The 19,640-nt window shown below is 39.1% G+C and overlaps 2 protein-coding genes across 12 annotated transcripts in view; both read right to left on the bottom strand.

Moving 5' to 3' along the window:
- LOC131077053 (DNA-directed RNA polymerase III subunit 1) overlaps positions 1-19,640 on the bottom strand; it is a 275,512-nt gene that overhangs the window by 48,176 nt on the left and 207,696 nt on the right. The gene's annotated exons all lie outside the window — the stretch shown is intronic.
- Positions 10,487-11,606, bottom strand: LOC131077055 (uncharacterized). Its single transcript, XM_058014442.2, has 2 exons — positions 11,275-11,606; positions 10,487-11,164 (listed from the first exon to the last, which is right to left on the bottom strand). The coding sequence occupies exons 1-2, from the start codon at positions 11,423-11,425 to the stop codon at positions 10,566-10,568; spliced, it is 750 nt and encodes a 249-aa protein (XP_057870425.1). The 5' UTR covers positions 11,426-11,606; the 3' UTR covers positions 10,487-10,565.

Raw genomic sequence — 19,640 nt, 5'->3', positions numbered from 1 at the left:
CACAGTCTTTCAATATTCATAAAATCCTCCAATGAATAATTGCAAATATTGATAAAACATAGTTTATCAATAATTCTCCAAATCGGTGATACAAAGCCCACTCTCTTTGATCAGCACAAAGACTTTCAAAGATAAATTCATGAGAGAAAGCAATTATTCTTTTATCAAGCCTGTATTTCAGCTATGAGTAAAAACAATAAACTCTGGTTACAAATCTCCTTTTTTTTCCGTAGAGGAGAGAATCCTTCAACAATAAAAATAATCCCCTTTTAAAGAATTCATCCATACCTAAAGTAGTTGGGTAACTACTCGTAACTTCCCTTTTACCTAACTTTCTTTTTCAACAATTTTTCCTCCCAATTTTGGTTTACCCACTTACATTTCTTTCACTTTCATTAAGATTTCTACATATTTGTGTACAATAATTCTGCACATTACAATAAAAATTATTTTACATGAAAGGTAAAAATCTTTGACTGAATTTCACCTAATTTTCACTTGACATAATTTGATATTTAATTATTTTGCACAATATGATAATATTTAATTCTTAGTACAAAATAATTTATTAAGCCCTTATTAAATGAAAGTATTAAAAATTTATGTCCATTTTTCATAATTAGCCAGTGAAAGGGTTACCTAAGATTTTAAAAAAAAATCACAAGGTAACATTGGCTCTACCTAGGGACTGCATTATGTGACATAATGAAGAGAACTCCAGAATCTCTGGTTGCCATTGATGAGTGCCTTCTCCTTTGGGTTACAGAGTCATTGTTTCATGCATTTTCATGTTGGTTTCATAGATGTGACAAGAAACTTTGTTGTGGCTGTGGCATTCCGTGAGACAACATTTCCTTAAGGCATTTTGTTAAAAAAAATTCTAGAAAGCATATGTATGAAGAATATCAGAGGACTGACCTTTTCCCAAACACCGGAACCAAGTGTGCTATGTTTTCAAGAATTCCAATATTCCCGAGCCTGCCGACTAATAATTGTTAAGGATATCTAAATCCGCTCGCGGGCTCATTGTTTTGCATTTAACTTTTGAAAGCCTCCTCAACGTATCCTTTTGTGCTCATCATATAGCAGAAAACTGTTGCCAAGATTTTCCTCCAGCACGAGTATGAGAATACCAGTGAACATTGCAGAGAACTCTAGTCCCCCAATCTCTTGAAGGCTCTTGAAAAAAGGGAAATGTGTGGAAAGTTCAAAAATAAAAATAAAAAAAAATATTAAAATTCTAACTCAAATATTTCCCATTGAACTTTAATGCTTTGGATGCTAAAACCGCTTAAGCATAAGATGTCATAGTCCATTTGGGGAAGGCCTTCATTTCAAGGAAATTTTCAGATTGTGGGTCGATTCATGATAAAGGGTAAATTCCAAAATTGTTGTAACCTTATTGAAGACAAAAACACACCCAACAAAAAAAAAAAAGCCAAAATTGGAAAGCAAAATGGGTTATTTACAATAGAAGGAGAGAAGAGAAAAGGCTAAATATGACCATTTATAGGATGAACAAAGTATGAGCCTCTTCTAGTCAATTTTTTGTAAGATGGAGGAAGAAAAGAAATGAGCAACAACATCAATATTATACTAATCCCATCTATGAGAGAGGTACAAGGCATGCATGGGAAAATAAATATGGATTCAAAATATTCCTCATTGTTTACATCCATATCATCTTTCACAAAGAGAGTCCCAATGTCAATGATTTTTGTCATACCTTGAATATCTTGATCTTGTAACTGCTTATATGAAAATTGTTGTGCCGTTTCTCCCAAAGGTGCATTTGAGATGAGAACTTTAGAAGTCTGAAAATTACTGGAATTTTTTTCTTCTTCTTGCTGACTATGACTTGATTTTGCTTCAAGATCATTGCTTTGTTCATGCTTCATGTCACCAACTTCTTCTTCTTTGCTCAAGTGTTGAGGTTTTGATTCATTTCTTTTCTGGATTGGCACATCACCATAAAAATCTTTCAAGAATTGTGCTTCTTTTATTAAATCTCCTACAACTTCAATGATTGGATTCTCTTTAAATGATGGTATAAAGAGTGAGATATCTGTTTCATTCTCCTTTCTTGCTGGAATCCAATCTTTTAGTACTTTTGGATATCTCACAAAGGCCTTCTGGTATTCATCTTCAACAAAGCCGCCAACCTCCATCCTAGAGGAGGTACCTTAAAAATTTTGAAAATCAAATGCACAAGGCACTTCGATCCCCAGCAGAGTCGCCAAAAATCTGTTAGTGAACAGATTTTGTCTTTCTTTTAATTGAATTAATTCAAAGCTCTGTTACCCCTCTTTGAAAAACAAAAGTTCAACTAAACAGTTGGGTAAGTGAGACATACATCACTTCCCTCTGAATTTTAGATAGGTACAGCTCCCTCCTTTAGTTATTCAGAGAATAATCTAACTAAATAAAACTGAAATGCTTTTAACCTGAAAGCACATAAGGCTGCCTACTTCATTCTTAGATGAGAGGCCGGTAATATGCAAATAATTCAGAAAAAAAAACTTTCTTCAAGATGCTTCACCACGAAAATTAAAATTAATCAAAGCAAAGTTCAATAACACTGATTTCAGCACTTCATAAAAATAAAGAAGAGAAACAAAGTCTCTTTTCAACCAAATATCTTTCTAAACAACACAGAAAGAAGCTCCAGATTGATAATAGCATTCACCATTAGAAAAATAATCACAAACAATTTGACTGGATTAATATTTGCAAGGAAACATTATTCCATGGATTCAAACTCGAAGATTTAAAACCTCAAAATGCATATGATCTTTATATGTATATTCCATGCAACAAAGACATAAAGATACACACATATGTTCCTTCTAATTTCAGATTCTAGACAATTTGATCACTTCCTTCAGACAAACAAAATTTTCTAATCTCTAAGTCTATTGTTCCCCCCTTCTAAAATCTTTTTCATCTAACTTATAGTAGTTTTTTTGAAGAACAGAGGAGGTCTCCCTGAAAAACCCGACCTCCTATGAAACAGTTATAAAACTAACAGAGTATTTAGGGGACAAATGTCCAGAAGTAATTGCAAGGTTTTTGAAAAGCATTTAAAAATAAAAACAAAGCATAAGCATCAAATTATGCTTCATCTCCAATGTCATCTCCTCTAACACTTTTCCAGGCATCATGGGCGGTTGTAAGCTCCTGAATCATAGATTGACTCGGATTCTTCATGGCATTAGTTTTTGCCTTTGCAGCTTCCTTTTCCCACTTGTGTTTTACCATTTTCTCGGCATGTTTAGGTAACTGATCATTGCCAATGAACGTCATGGATTCAATTCGGGCAATCTGTGTTATATCTTTAGAAGTAAAGTTTCCTTTGACTCTAATTTTCTCCATGTGCAATTTAAATGCCTTTACCGCGTCCTGTGTTATCAACCCATACAGTCCTAGTTGCCAATCATGATCTGGGTTAACCACTTTATTATCATTGACCAAGCTATATTGAAGTTCCTGGAGCTCGTAAACAGAGGCTTTGGCATCAAAGATTACAGCCTTGAATGTAATTACCCGCCACGCTATGGTTTTCTTCAACACAAAGAGGTGGCACTCATCAGTTACCACCTTTATTGAGTTTTATGTTAAAAACTCAGTGGCTCTATATTTTTCTATCTTGGCGAACATGGGTGATACATTTTCCCACTTATGTTCCTCCTTTTCCCATTGCACAACCTGATTTTGGATCTCTGCATTGAGGTTTTGAATTTCATCGCATAGCTTCCAGAAATTTGTAATATAATTTTTGCCATCCTTGATCAACCCTTCAATCCATTTTTCTACGGCCCCTGCGATGCTCTTGGCTCGTTGAACTTGATTCATCAGTTTCTTGTTCTCCAGTGAAGTGGGATCGAAGTTTTCTGAAGCTTGCGATATAGGGAGTGCTCCAAAACAGCCTAGGCTATCAATGAATTGGGCTAAAACCTTGATTTGCTGTTTCAGTTCCTTTTTCTCTTGTCCGTCTTTCTCTAACCTGGTGAGAATTTTCTTAGCCGTCACATTGAAAAGGTGGTTATCAGAGTCCCTGCTCATGTTTCCCAGATCTACTTTGGTGACTTCAAAATCTTCTACATTTATTTCTTTACTTTCATCCTTGGGTTTATAGGAAGCAATTTAAGCAACCCATCTCCCGGTCTTTTCATCAGCGTCCAACCTGATGGTTGTTTTGAACTTCTTCTGTTTAGGACCTTTTTCCATGTATTTGACCACCATATCTTGAATTGGGATAGACATTGGGATCGAGCTCCGTTTCTTACTTACTGAAGTAGTTAACCATTTGGGAGTTGTGCTTGAACTAGCTGTTCTTCCAGTTACTTAAGGTGGCGGTGTCATGGCTACAGTGATTGCATGGGAATCCGTGATGTTATGTTGACAATATCACTATCAAGGTCCTCAACCTCAAAAATCTGAGGATTGAGGGTCTTGTCTTTCACCTCTGTGTCTCTGACCAGGTCCATTTTCTTCTATGCAACACTCCGTGACTTTGTAAATCGAGAAGCAGGATTAGACTCGTGCTTGGTGTGAGATGACTTCTTATTTTTACTTGCATGAACAGGCATAGAAGTGGGGTTAGAAAAGCTTTTTGGAGAACATAGAGAAACCACATTATCTCTTGCAGGACCAATCTCGATGCCTGATTTCATTGCTCTTTTCTTATTAACCCAATCTGCAATTCTCTCCAAGACTCTTTTTGTTCTGAGCTGTATATCATCTTCTTCTTCCACATCCCAATTAATAGAGAATGTTTCAGGTTCAGTTTGATCTAGATACCTGTTGACGTGTATTTTGTACACTATCAAACACAAAATAAAATACCTAAAGGTACCTTATCCTCTCTTGAGTAAAGCCTCCGAATGCTGAAGATGTCGCGAAAAGGATCAATCGGGATGACTTCAAGGTTCTTGTATGTAGGGTCTCTACGTGTGGATAAGCTCTCTGTGGTATGATGTGATTTGCTGGAATCACAAGGGGACTTACATTCGATGATTGAACGTCTGATCTGCTTTGAATATTGCTAGAACACAGGCTCTTACTAACTTTGACTTGAAAAAAAGGAAAAAAGAGGAGGGCGAGGAGAGAATCTAATCCTAATACTAAGGAATGTAGGAGCAATGATTGATCTTTGATGAAATTCTAACTAGGTCTTGTTTTGACATCGCAGGACCATCTCTACAAGGCTAGTGCGATCTTCGAAGGAAAGCTTTATGATGTTCAAATCATCACTGCAGGCATAGACACCATCAGGTTGATGCATATCAATGAAGAAGCGACAATTGAAGTTAAGCTTAAGCTGAATGATTCCTGTTGACTACGCAAGGCAAGTCTGCAATCAACAAACTGCTAGTAGTATGGATATACGAATTCCACCATCAATCAAGCACATTTCTTCCATTCATCTAATAACATGAAATCAAATATGAGAAGTATAAAGACCATGCAAATTGTCGAATCGACCCATAAATTTCACCATTTCTTCAATGAAGTTACAAGTCTCTTACAACAACATCTTGGCAACAATCTTTGCCTTCTCTCTCTACTCTACTCTAATTGCTATTCTCTCTCTATCTTCTAACTGCTTCCAACTATTCCTAACTATTCTATCTATTGCTAAAATTTCTTTACAAAATGAAATGCCAGGGCTTATATAGTGCCCTCAATACAATTCGATGGCTTAGATCAATTCGAGATCAATGGCCAAGATTCAACAATGAAAACCCTAATTAGGGTTTGTTACAACCATTACATAACATTTAATGCTTGACCAATGATAAAATTGTATTGCTTGGACACATGTCCTCTCTAGAAAATTCCACCAATGGATAGCTAGGGTAGGTACATCGGAGTTTGTGCCACCTTCCATGAGTTAGGTACATTGAATCTGGAAATGCTGAGGTGGACCACATTGACTGGAGAAGTGTTGACTAGGATGCCACCTCGTCTGACACTTGTAACTTGGTAAATATTCAACTTGATGTTATTGAGAAGCTAGCTTTAATTAATTCATCTGGTACTATCTGCTTCTTCAACGAACCCTTGTTCTAACTTCTTGTGTCCTTGATGTGCAGGATGATTGATGTACCTCGCCTTGGAATACTGGATTGGAGAAGTCGCCCTTGATGACGTTAGTCCAAAGAAGGCCGTCCTTGTCGATGCTAGACTGGATCGAAGAAGGTCGTCCTTGTCCTTGCTTGATCGTCCTTGAGGAGAGTCTTCCGACTTGTAGATCTTTCGAGCTTGGAGTCGCCATCTTGATACCTACACAACATTTCAAAATTAGTAATATATCTTGAAGTGTAGAAAGGAAAATTCAAGATTCCAATTTAGGAAACTTCATGATAAATCTTGAGTTATCATTTCCTAATTTAGGATTTTCAAAGCAAAATTTAAATCTTCAAAAATGGTGCCAAGTTGATTACGCCATACCTTCACTTGGGAATTAATTCTAAAAAATGATGCAAAAATAGGAGAATTCGCTAGGCAAAATGTAGATCAAGACTCCCTTTAGCAAAATGCGCCCCCTTTAGCTTGGAAAAGAACTCCATCTTCCACTAGCTTCTTCAAGATCTGGAAATTCGCCTTCAAATGTCTTCAAAAATCTGGAAATTATCCTCCAATCTAGCAAGAAATACGCCTCTCCAATAGCCTTCGAGATGAATTTCGCCTTCCTTAGTCTCCACACTTGGTAGAAATTCGCTCCACACAAGCTAGATTTCGCACCTTGTTGTTCTTCTCCAAATCGCACTTGTGTGAATGAATGAATGATGGATTAAAATCGCTCAACACACCTCTCTTATATGGACGCTCATCCTTTCATTTCCCATAGGCCGACTTGAAAAATAGGCCAAAAGATAAATAAAAATTAAATAAAAGGAGAGGCCGTCTTGATAAAAAACATTACATAATACCCCAAGCGCTCCCATTTTATTTTCAATTTCACAAAAATTAATTTTAAATGCCTTTATAATAAAAAATTTCGATTTTCTAAGGCTCAAAATTAATTTATTAAATGCCAATGTGTTTTTTATTTAATGCCAATTTAATTTTAATTTTTTTAAATATTTCGAAGCCTTTGGAAGAAGACTTTTTCATCGTTGCACAATCTTGCCTTAGCGTGGTTTTGGAGGAACATTATTGGTTTTACAAAAATCGCCCTAGTCCCTTGGAGAGGGACAGGAGCGCCTTCTAGTTCATGGTACAAACTCTTAATTACATCAATCTCCAATTACTTTCTAGACGTAGAACATCACTCCCCACTTCATCTTGAGTCCTGTCAACAAGCAATAGCATTTCAAAATGTTAGGCACTTAGGCATTTTGAAGATTTCGCTCTGGTCCCTTGGAGAGGGACAGGAGCGATTTTGCAACTATGAGCTTACTTGTGTTTTGCTAGCCTCCCAAATTATAATCAATGGATAAATCACGCCCCTTTTCATTCATTTCAAACATAAAACTTGCTTTCCTTTTGCCAAAAGTTTGTCTTGTGAGAAAATCGCTCTGGTCCCTTGGAGAGGGACAGGAGCGCCTATTGCAACTTGGGTTGATTCTCTCCTTTGTAGGCCACTCAAGTTATATTCAACGAATAAAACACACTTCCCTTGACCTCTTCAAATCGCGAAATCACTTAAATCTTGCAAGGATAATGCAAATTTGGAATTCAAGCTCCGGTCCTTCAGTGAGGGACAGGAGCACTTTTTCATTTTTAAGCCAATTCGTCCTTTGCTAGTCTTCCAAATTATCTTCAATGGATGAATCTTGCCCTCTTTCATTCATTTCAATCACGCAACTTGCCTTGCCTTTGCAAGAAATTTGTATTTTTAGAAAAGAGGGACGGTCCTTCAGTGAGGGACGGGAGCACTTTTGACATCTTGGCGTACCCTTTTGTTCTTTAAATCTCTCAATTGCGTCCAAGGCATAAAACATCCTTCGTTCTTCCCATCCAAGTCAAGTTTTGCCATAAAATATCAAACAAATAGGAGAAACTTGAAAAAGTGGCACGGTCCTTCAGTGAGGGACGGGAGCACTTTTTGTCATTTGGGTTGATTTACTCCTTTGTAGACTGCTTAAATTATATTCAATGGACAAAACATGCCCTCCTTGATCTCTTCCAATCATAAAATTGTCCTGATCCTGCAAGAACAGTGCAAATTTGAAAATCAAGCTCCGGTCCTTCAGTGAGGGACAGGAGCGATTTTTGTCCTCAAGGCTAAATCACTACAATTTTCATCTCGAAATTCCTTTGCTAGGGAAGATTTCACCTTACTTCATACTATGAATAAAAGTTAATGTCCAAAAAAGGTTTAAAATTGTGCATATAAAGAAAAGCGCTCTGGTCCTTCAGTGAGGGACAGCAGCGAATTTGACCTTCTAGGCAAAAAACTTCATCATTTCATTGTCAAGTCTGGATGCTCTATCATGCTCATTTCGTCCTTCATTGTGTCTTTGATGTTTCAATTTGACCAAACAAGGTCAGGAATGACTCAAATAAGCCTTTTCGCCCTGGACCCTTGGTGAGGGACAGGAGCGCTTCGCCTTGGTCCCTTGGAGAGGGACAGGAGCGAAATTCGCTCTGGATCCTCAGTGAAGGACAGGAGCGAAATTTGACTTTTTGAACTCTCTACCAGGATAATTTTTATGGAATATAACATTTAAGTATAAGGGAAATGTCACTTATACTTTAAGTTATATTCCATATATACTTTCAGGATGTTTGAGAGTGGTTTCAGACCTCTCGGAGTTATATTGCAAAATCTAGTTTTTTGAGGTTTTTTCAGTTTCCAAACTTAGTCAAATTCAGGATCAGGACATTCCAGACTTAGCCAAATTTCAGGATCGGGACATCACTCAAGCCGGACTTGCTATCCTATTGATCTCCCCGACAGCACTCAAAATGCAAAGGCTAACTAACAAAACCCTAAAAGACCAAAAAACAAACCCTAAAAAGCCAAAAAAGCAAGGGTCCCCATTTGCAATGGGGCGATGTGTGAAATGGTCACAACAATACCTAGGTTCAAATAGCTCTAGATTATCTTCTTTGATCCCACTTATATCAAGTTTCACCTGCAGTGAAACTATCTGTTCCAGAACCACTTCAAGTTCATCACAACAATCTTCCGAAAAGTCTTCCAAGTGTGGGATAGGAAGGTGCAGCATCAAACCAAGGCCCCGTGAAAAACCTTTATTATCAAAACCATTCCTTTCTTGATGCAATTTGAAATTAAAATTCTTCAAGTCAGCTCCTATGCTCAACGCATCTGACATTGAACTACAAGATAAAGCGCCGAATTGAACAGGGAAATGATCTTTCCATTTATCTTTGGGTTGAGCTTTCTTAAATACAACAGACAACTGTCTACAAATCTCAGCAAGGACAAAGCAATCTGAACAAAAATGAGGAAGTCTGAAAGGTTCTTCTTCGAAACCACCTACCCTTATATAACAGGAACGAGGAAATTGAACAAAGAAGCTACCATATCTTTTCACCAAGGCCTAGGCGTCTTCAGACATTCTTTTTGATTTCATGTTCTTCAATTCATAGCACAGGTCCCCCAGGAAAGCATTATGCACTCTCCTGAAATCTTGTAATGCATTATCTCTTTGTAGCATGGGGTAAAAGTCATATATAGAAACATCCCCTTCAGAGGGTTGCCTAGGAATTCCCATTATTTCTTTGATACATGCCAAACAATATACAAATAAGAAGACATGAAGAAATTTTGTTTGAACTTCTTTGCCATTCTCAGCTGTTCTCTCATAGAGTCAACAATAAGCTCTGCCCTATCAAGGAACTGCTTTCCCTCCAACACCAGTTGCACATAACAGTAAATCCAGTCATCAAGGCGGTAGGCTTCAGCTGAACCTCTAACTCGGTGTGACAACAACATAACATCATGAATATGGGGAAGTATCCCATGGTCATAGTGATACTTGATCTCCACATGCTTTGACCTTTCATGAAATACAAGGTTGGAGTCTGCATCACTCTTGGTGTATTCGAAGCTCACCAAGTATTCATCTATCCAGGAATATCATGACCTAGAAGTTAGCATAAAGACCTTCCAGCCTACGTGAATGGGTCTCCATCTCATGAATCATAGTCCTTTGACTGATCACTAGAGAAACCATCTTGACATGGTCCACTCCCTCTGAACCAATATAACCAAGATCCTCGGATATCAATAGAAGCATAGTTGAACTACTCGCGACTCGGCTCGACTCGCCAAGCCCCTGGGAAAAAAACTCGGCGAAAACTCGGGAAAAACTCGGAAAAACTCGGCGAAAAACTCGGCAACTTAAAAACACACTTAAACTTAGTAAAAAATGCATTTTTTTTGCAATTTTTAATGAGAAGATGCATCCAAAGAGTCAATAAATGATAACACAAAAGAAACAAGCTGATTCTAGATATATTTAAATGCAAAGTGTCTACAAAATCGCATCCTCGTGAGGAATGCTGATGGCTGGAAGCCTGAAGCAAAATAGTAAATTACTAAATAGTTTTTGTAAAACCAAAAGTAAATACATCATCACAAATTACAATTACAACTTCCTCTTCCCAGCTCTAGCAAAAACATGGGGAGAGGTAGAACTAGAGGGTCTAGACTGTCTAGTCGTATAAGTCTGTTGTGGGACTGGGCGTGACTGTGCCTCCTCGCTCGGTATGGTTGATTGAGACTCATTCTCCATCCTGGATGAAGCTATGTCTCCACCTGCCTCTGGCACTGGCAATGAATCCTCATCCTCATCCTCATCCTCATCCTCCTCAATGTCATCCAGCCTGAAACCAAATCCACCCCCCTCCTCCATAGCCTGCCTCTCCAAATCAGTGATGTCAGTGTCGGAAAACAATGGAGGCTGCTCCTGTGATGTCCAATCACTGTAAGGATCTATATCATCCAAGTCAATTGGACCACCTTCTAGTTCCTCTACCTTCTTTACGCGCAATCGAAGATTATATTGCACGTAGACAAGGTCATTGAGCCGTTTCTGCGCTAACTTGCTCCTCTTCTTCGTGTGGATTGCTTCAAACAAGCTCCAATTGCGCTCACAATTGGATGAACTGCAAGGCTGACATAAGACTCTGAGGGCAAATTTTTTGAGATGTGGGGTGTTTCCACCCCAATTTTGCCACCAAGCATCTGCAAAATAAATAAAATGGAAAAGTTAGAAAGCAAAGAGAAAAGAGAAAACATAATTTATCAATCATTTTAGTCTTTAGATCCCAAAATCCAAATGGCAAATGTTATACCTGGGGTTTGAGTGGTTCTTCCTCTCCTAGCCAGCTCTGAAGAGAATAGCTTACCCCTTCCTCCCTCATAATTTTGGAGCTCACTCACAATGAGGTCTCTCTCCTCAACATCAGGTACCATCCTCTCAATGCATGTACTGAGGCCCTCCATGACTTCTCCATTTGAATCTGAGTAAGAACCCCCGAACCTAAAACGAGGGTTGAGGAAGTACCCTGCTGCATGAATGGGTTGGTGGAGCTGATTGTTCCACCTCCTATCAACAATTTCCCAAATGGGATCAAATTTGAGCCTATCCCCCTTGTAGTAATTTTTGATAGACTCTTTGGCCCTATCCATGGTCTCATAAAGATATCCCATTGGGGTTTTATCCCCATCCACCAAGCGAAGAACTCGAACCAAGGGCTCTGACACCTACAATTGAAAAATACAAATTACAAAAAGATCAAAATTTAAATAATGAAGTTACAAATTAGTAATGAGAGACTTGAATCAAAAATAACTAAAATTTAAAAATTAAAGTTTTGAAGTAACAACCTGTTGACGTGTATTTTGTACACGATCATACACAGAATAAAATACCGACAGGCATCTTATCCTCTCTTGAGAAAATAGTCTCTAACTGCTGAAGATCTGCAAAAAGGATCAGTTAGATAGACTCCAAGGTTCTTTTAGTGGGGTCTCCACGTGTGGACAAGCTTTTAATGGTATGATGTGATTTGCTGTTTCCTTCAAGGCTTCTTACGGATTCAATAGTTCGAAGATTTCACTAATCTAAAAAGAACTTTCAAAAAATGGAAAAAAGATAGGGCTTAAGAGGTCTAATCTAGCCTAACCCTATGAACGACTTAGCATGAATGAGATTTGGCAAGACTCAACCAACTTCAATTTTGCCATAAGATAACAACTTAATTGAAATTAGTGCGATCTTCTAAGGTAATAATGGTGTTCAATGCATCAAAGATCAAGGACACTACTACGAAGGTACATATCCTAGATGCGAAAATGCTTGAAGGTTAAGGACTCAAAATGTTTTCCAGTCGACCACGCAAGGCGTTCCTACAATCAGCAAGAAGCTAGTGGTTTGGATTGCGAATCCTACCAAATATCAAATCTCACACTTAGCCTTTCAAATTAACAAACTACTTTGATTGAGCGTGATTCAAGTACATCCAACAACCATGAAGATAACTTAAGAAATTTGCAACAAAACACCATAACTTCAATATTTTATTGATTTCCAAGTCATCATATACAACAATTGCTTGAACTTCTCTCTTCAAGACTCAATCTTGCTACAAAATAAAAATTGCTTACAACTCTATTCTCTATTTCTCTATTGACTATTCTGTTACAAATGAAATGAAAAATGGGGGTATAAATAGCATCCCCAGTTACAATGAAAGGTCCAGATTGAAAGTAAATCAATGGACAAGATCATGACACCTAAACCCTAATTAGGGTTTGTTACAAATGACCTCCCTTTTACTGAACAATATTAAATACATAGCCAAATATTAAATTTGGCACAAAAATCTAGGAGGTATCAGCCAATGAGAAATAAGATGTCATGTCATCTGTAACAACCTTTCATCTAGAATCTTATTCCCTTTCCAATTCTCTTTCTTAGCATATGCAATGAATTTTGTCACGATTCCTTCGATTTCTGTGCTTGGAATCTCGGGAAGATTCTTGATACTCTCTTCTAAGTGGATAACCTGATCAAATGCATCTAGAAGAGCTGTGTCCCAAGTAGGTTCAAGTTCCTTTGTTCTATCAATCAGGAGCATGGTGGCATACATTTGATCATACTGCTCATCTGTAACATCTGCGTCCTTGCGGAAGATGATCTTGATTCTATCTTCAAATTCTTGTAAATCCACATCTGTCTCGACCTCGATCCTTCTGCCAAGAATGGTACGAAGTACCTCAAATACTCTGTCCTGGATCGGATTGATCACCTCCTCAACTTGACCACATCTAATACTGATGTCCTCAAAGAGAACACTCTTTATATGGAGTAAGGTTGACCACTGAAACAAACTGTGAGAATCGCCTTCCAAGATCTTCTCTTGTGCTAAAATTCTTCTGGATGTATGTCTTATAACTTTCAAGACAGGAATGACAACGTCCTTGGTATGGGCAAATGCAGCTACTGTTGCCATCAATCTGTGGATTATCTCAAGAACTTGGATAGCCTGGTGGGTGATCTTCGACATCCTTGTAATAAACTCAATGGCCACCGTGTGAGATCTATCCATCCAATTACATGTACGCTGGACCATATTCCTGAATCTTTCTGCTTCATTGATTGATTGAAGGGGCAATGCCTGCAATGGTGATCTAACTGGATCCTGACGTCCCAAAGGTTCATTGATGTGACTGAAATATGTTCTCCATGCACCGACCTCTTTCTCAAGCTTTCTATTCTTCTCTACTTCTTCTCTAAATTTATCCTTCAATGCCTCAAATGTGTCGGTGGCATCATCTAAAGTCTGCTCTGCTGTGGATGGTCCTAACTCAATAGTCTGTATATGATAGTCTTCTGCTAGGATCTCACCCTCATATTTGTCTGCCGCCGGTGTAGCTATCTGCAGTTTTCTAGATCCAGTCTCATCTCGAATCATCTTGGACATCTTTGTAGCCTTCTTCTTCTCTGTTGTCATATGTGAGCGTCCAACAAGGCTCTCTAGATCGATTGCACTGTCCTCGTCCTCAATTACGATCACCTTAGTCAATCTTTCCTTCAACCAATCTGGGATATTTGATCTTGTCTCTTGAACTTGAATTTCTTTGTGTACTACTTCTTCTTGTCTGGGAGGAGATGTTACTTCATTATCATTATCTAAATCATAGTCTTGGAGAGATCCATCGGATGAAACATGCTGTGCCTGTTCTTCCTCCTGTCTATCATTCTGTACCATCGATTCCATGGATTCTTCCACTCGAACTGTTCTATCTTCTGGCCTGGAAGAAGTACCTGGTGTTTGATCTTTGTTAGCACCTTGCTTTTTCTTGGAAGGCTCTTTCTTTTCTGATCTTTCCTTTCTCTTTGAACCTCTCGGATGGAGATTGCCCTCACTGGCACATCGAAGGTTACCTTCTCCTGAATTCCTAGGATTAGGATTGCCTTCACTAACACTGGCTCCACCTTCGGCTGGCTTTTCTTCCAAAGTAAAAGACATGGCTATGCCTTGTTCTCTCAACTTCTGATGTTGAATGTCTACCCATCTGCGAGTACAAGACAAGACTGGTGCCATCAAATCATCTAAATCCACGGCTTCGGGCTCATTCCAATTCAAACTTATTGTTTTGCTCTCCCTATCATATGAAGATTGGATGTGCCTGCCGTTGTCCTGAGCTTGGTCGGCTACTCTGTAAATCTTACATTTCCTGATGAAATCCAAAGGCAATCTAGAATGTATCTTGCGTTTTACTTCAAGATCATCTAGGAGATTCATCATAAAATCTTCAATTTGGTACTCATGTCTAAATCTTCTACCGACTGTCTCCTCTAAATGTCCATGTGGATCAAAACTATTCCTCCAAGCAAAAGATGAAAAAGGATACAAGGCTAACTCCCTCTCTGCGTCATCCATGGCTGAGACATTGGGACATACCTCAACTGAATTACCCAAAATAATAGGTACCTGAACTCCATTCTGATGTCTGTGTCTGAATGCCTTCACATATGCTGCCAACTGCCTTGTTACTTCAAGTAACACAATCCTGTCTGTCGGGTATCTCGGCAACATATATGGAGGTAAAGGACATCCATACACTCTAATGTAAGTGAACTTAGGAAACTGAATGAACCAAGCACCGTACCTCTTGATTAACTCCTGGGCATCCTGAGATAATCTATTGTGAATCCCTCCTTGCAACGTCCTTGTGATGTTCATCGTGAAAGTATCATTGATTAACTTGTAGTTCTTCCCTGGTGGATGATGCAAGTGGGTATAGGATTCACAAACTCTGACCTCGCCGGGTCCTCTTCCAATCACTCCTCTGTGAGGTAGTCCTGCGTACTCAACGCTCCTGATTAAGGCATAGATGACATATGAACTCATGTGGAAGGACTTAGTAGCCCTGAGTCTTCTCAACTGTACGTCTAAGCAATGGCTAATTATCCCAGCCCAATGTATTGTACCCTTTCCTTGAACAATCACCTGGATGAAATAAAACATCCATTTCTCAAAATAGAAGGCATGAGGTGCTCCTGTAACTCTGTTGAGCATGGTAATCAAATCTCTGTACTCCTCTTGGAAATCGATCCGGTGTGGTGTGTTCGGTACTTTGCTCAGACGGGGACGACTCTTGAGTAGCCAGTTCTTGTTGATTATGCTTAGACAAGCATCTGGATCATCATCGTACACTGATCTGGCTCCTTCAATGCTCTTGTATATCATGTCCCTGTGCTCTGGAAGATGGAAGGCTTCACTTATGGCTTCCTCTGAAAGGTACGCCAAAACGTTTCCCTCATTGGACACAATTGTCCTGGACTGTGGATTGTAATGACGGGCACACTCGATCATCAACTCGTGGCACTGAATAGCTGGAGGAAAACCGGCCGCCTTGATAATGCCACTCTCTATTATTCTCCGGGCGACAGGTGATGGCTTGCCGATGTAAGGGACCTCTCGGAACTTCTTCATGCTAAAGTTCCCCAAGTTTGTATCTCCAATGTTGCTCCACTTGGACACGATCTTGGTCTCCACCTCTTCAGTCTTCTGATCTTCTTTCATGAGAGCCGAGCGACTGGTGGATGCTCCCGCCTTTGGGGTCGCCATACCTACACAACATTTCATTATAAGAAATAGATTTTGCAATAAATAACGTAGATAAGAGAGATAGATTTTAGGAAACCTCATGATAAGTCCCTAGAGTTATCATTTCCTAAAATACAACGATTGAGCTAAGAGATTTTAAAATTCAAAATTTGAAATATGACGATGAATGAATAAAACAATAATAATTAAATCGCCATACCTCGATAGAGAGCTAACTCTAGAATGCAAAAACAAAATTTGCCTAAGCAAAATTGAGGTATAAAGATAATCTTCAATATGATCCCCTCAAATTTGATTTCGCCACCTCTGGAGAGAATGTGATCTTCAATTTCGCACAAATAAATCACCAAGTCCTTAGCAAATTCGCCTTAGGCGTGGTCTTGGATGGATCTTCAAATTCGCTCTACCTTTGATCTTCAATGCAATTCGCACCTCTTCCAACACACTTCGCACGCCTCACACCACCTTGGGAATGTCTACGCCACCTTTGGTTTGAAGTCGCACCACCTTTGGAATGTCTAAGCGCGCCACCCTTGGTCTTCAATGCAATTCGCACCTCTTTTGGAGTGTCTTTGCCACCTTGGATAAATAAAACTCGCACTATATTCGCCTCTTGTCAACTCGCATAAAGGAAGGTAAAAATAATGATGTAGAAAATGATAATTCTACCCCCCTTATATAGCGCTTGCATCCTTTACCCCTTAGGCCGACTTAATAAAAACAAAACCATTTTTTAAATGATTTGCAATGAAATAACAAGGCCGACCTCCATATATGAGCGCTCAAATCGATTTTTTATTAATTAATTAATTAATTACTAATGCCTTGCGTTTTTTTAATTGCAAATTTCGATTTTTAAATAAGGCAAAAATAATTAATAAATGTTAACGCCACATTAAATGCCAATAAAAATGGATTTTTTAATTTTTAAATTGATTTAGCATTTAAAGTAAATTCGAATTGTTTAATTTGGCGCCAAAAAATATGTAAATAGAGGGACGTACCTCATCGCTCTGGTCCCTTGATGAGGGACAGGAGCGATTCACCATCTTTGGCATGATTCTTGCGTTTTCGACGTTTAATTCCTTCATTTCCACGTCCCAAATCGATCATCTGGTGGTCTTTCGAACTTGAATTTCTTCCTTGTGCGAGCAAGTGCATCCTATGACCATTATCGCCCTGGTCCCTTGGAGAGGGACAGGAGCGATCTCCATGTTTTATGTTCATCTTGTATCTTTGACCTTCGAAAAATCATTGCTTGTGTCCTTTGCGCTTATTCCTATTCGCTTCATTATGTGTTTGGACGTATTTAAAGGGACCATCGCCCTTGTCCCTTGGAGAGGGACAGGAGCGATCCATGTTTTCTCCTTGACCTTGGCAACTTTACACTTTGATCTCCTTTGCAATGTCCTCCAAATGTCGTCCCTCGCATTTCCTATCCTCATGTCGCCTTGATCTTTGAAGGAACGTGAGTGTTTTTAATGATATCGCCCTGGTCCTTGTCCAAAGGACAGGAGCGATGGGAGACTTTTACCTCGATTAGCAATGTTTGGACGTTAAAAACTCTTGCAAATTGTCTTCAAACGATGCCTTGGACCATATGCTATCTTAAGACGTCTTGACTTAGCTTGATCTTGAAGCAAAACAAGGAATCCAAAGCAAATCGCCCTGGTCCCTTGGAGAGGGACAGGAGCGATCTATTCTCCATGCTCAAAATGATGATCATTTCACGTTCAAAACTCTTGTTTATCATCTTTTTACCATACCATGGACCTTCCAAAACATTGCAATGTCTTGTCCTTACGTAAATTTTGCATGGATTAATCTAATATATCAATATCGCTCTAGTCCCTTCCTGAGGGACAGGAGCGAAGTTCATCATAACATGCTTGTTCTTGTTTGTACCGACTTGCAATCATCTTCATTGCGTGGAATGATGTCCTTTCGACCCTCTTGGTAGCTTGAAACTTGCTTGTCTTTTGAAATCGATGCTTTAATAGAAATATCGCTCTGGTCCCTTGGAGAGGGACAGGAGCGATCCAGGTCTTTATAGTGCAAATCCTTCCATGTGATGACCTTTGCAACGTTGCGCTTGATGGAAATGCCTTGAAATGTCCTCGCCACCCTTCGTCCTAACTTGGATCGGCCTTGAACCTTGGAGGGACGACCTTGAACTCTGGAGGGACGCATCATCACCATTGTATCGCCCTGGTCCCTTGGAGAGGGACAGGAGCGATCCTTCCTTTGTGGCCTTCATCTTACTTTGCCAGGTTCCAAGTTTATATTCAACGGAGTCGTCCTTCTTCACTCTATCCGCCCATGCCTTGACATTGTTTGTAATTTTGCAACAAAGGCAATTATATCAAAAATCGCTCTGGTCCCTTGGAGAGGGACAGGAGCGAACTAGGCATTTAATGCTGGTATGGACGTCCCAAAAATCTTCAATTTATATTCAATGCATTCATCTCATGTTCTCCTTCGTTTTTGAACGTAAACTTGCCTTGACCCTTGTCTGGATTTTGCAAAATGGAGGAAATCGCTCTGGTCCCTGGGAGAGGGACGAGAGCTACAAGGTACCTCGCCCTGGTCCCTTGGAGAGGGACAGGAGCGATTTAGTGAATATAGGTCATTTTCCTTCGTTTTTTGCATCTCAAATTATATTCATTTGGCAAAGTATCTTCCTTCGGACGTCCTCAAATCATTAAGTTTTCAAAATCTTGCAAGGACAAGGCGAAATTTGAATTGTAGCTCCGGTCCTTCACTGAGGGACAGGGGCGATTTTCCTCCTGGAGGCATTTCTGTGCTCATGAAAATCTTCAATTTATATTCAAATGAAAGATCTTGTCGTTCTCTATCATTTCAAACGTAAAATTTGTCTGGACTCTGTAGGGACGATGAGATATTTGAAATTGAGCTCCCGTCCTTCACTGAGGGACAGGAGCGATTTTGCTCCTACAGGCCAAAATAACAAGATTTTTCACATTTTAACACTTCACGAGGCAAAAACAAATCAATTCCGATGCCCAAGATCAAACTTCAAAAAAGTCAAAATTTGGTCAAAATATTCAGTCAGACAAAAATTCATATTGACGGTCAACACTTAGACAAGTTTAAGCTCTGCATGAACATTCCAATTGAAAATTAGACCATTTTGGCGAAATCATTGCATTCAAAATTTGCATTCTAGAAAAGAAGCTCAAAAAAAAACTCTTAAAAGTGACTGGATTTTGGCTTGAAAAGGCAATATTTAAAACCCTAAGGCTTAGCCCTAAATCCAGACAACTAACGGACTAACAAAACCCTAAAAACGAAAGCGAAAACAAGCGAAAAACAAGCAAAAAGAGGGGGTCCCCATTTGCGATGGGGCGATGTGTGAAATGGTCACAACATCTGGCGACACCACTAAGAAATGTTGCAAAACATTTGGGAATCAATCTTTCTCAAGGAAGACTCAGAAAACCTCCCTCAACAAAACCAGGAGTTAAGAAACACTTACGAGAAGAGACCATCATATTGAGACAAAGTATCAAGTCCACAGTTACCCATGTGTGTGCAAATGTGTTAATTCCCCTCAACAA

This window comes from Cryptomeria japonica, chromosome 9 (assembly GCF_030272615.1).
Source record: "Cryptomeria japonica chromosome 9, Sugi_1.0, whole genome shotgun sequence".
In the NCBI taxonomy this organism is placed as follows: Eukaryota; Viridiplantae; Streptophyta; class Pinopsida; order Cupressales; family Cupressaceae; genus Cryptomeria; species Cryptomeria japonica.
Note: the sequence above shows the minus strand (reverse complement) of the source record. Positions and strands in the feature narration are given on the sequence as shown.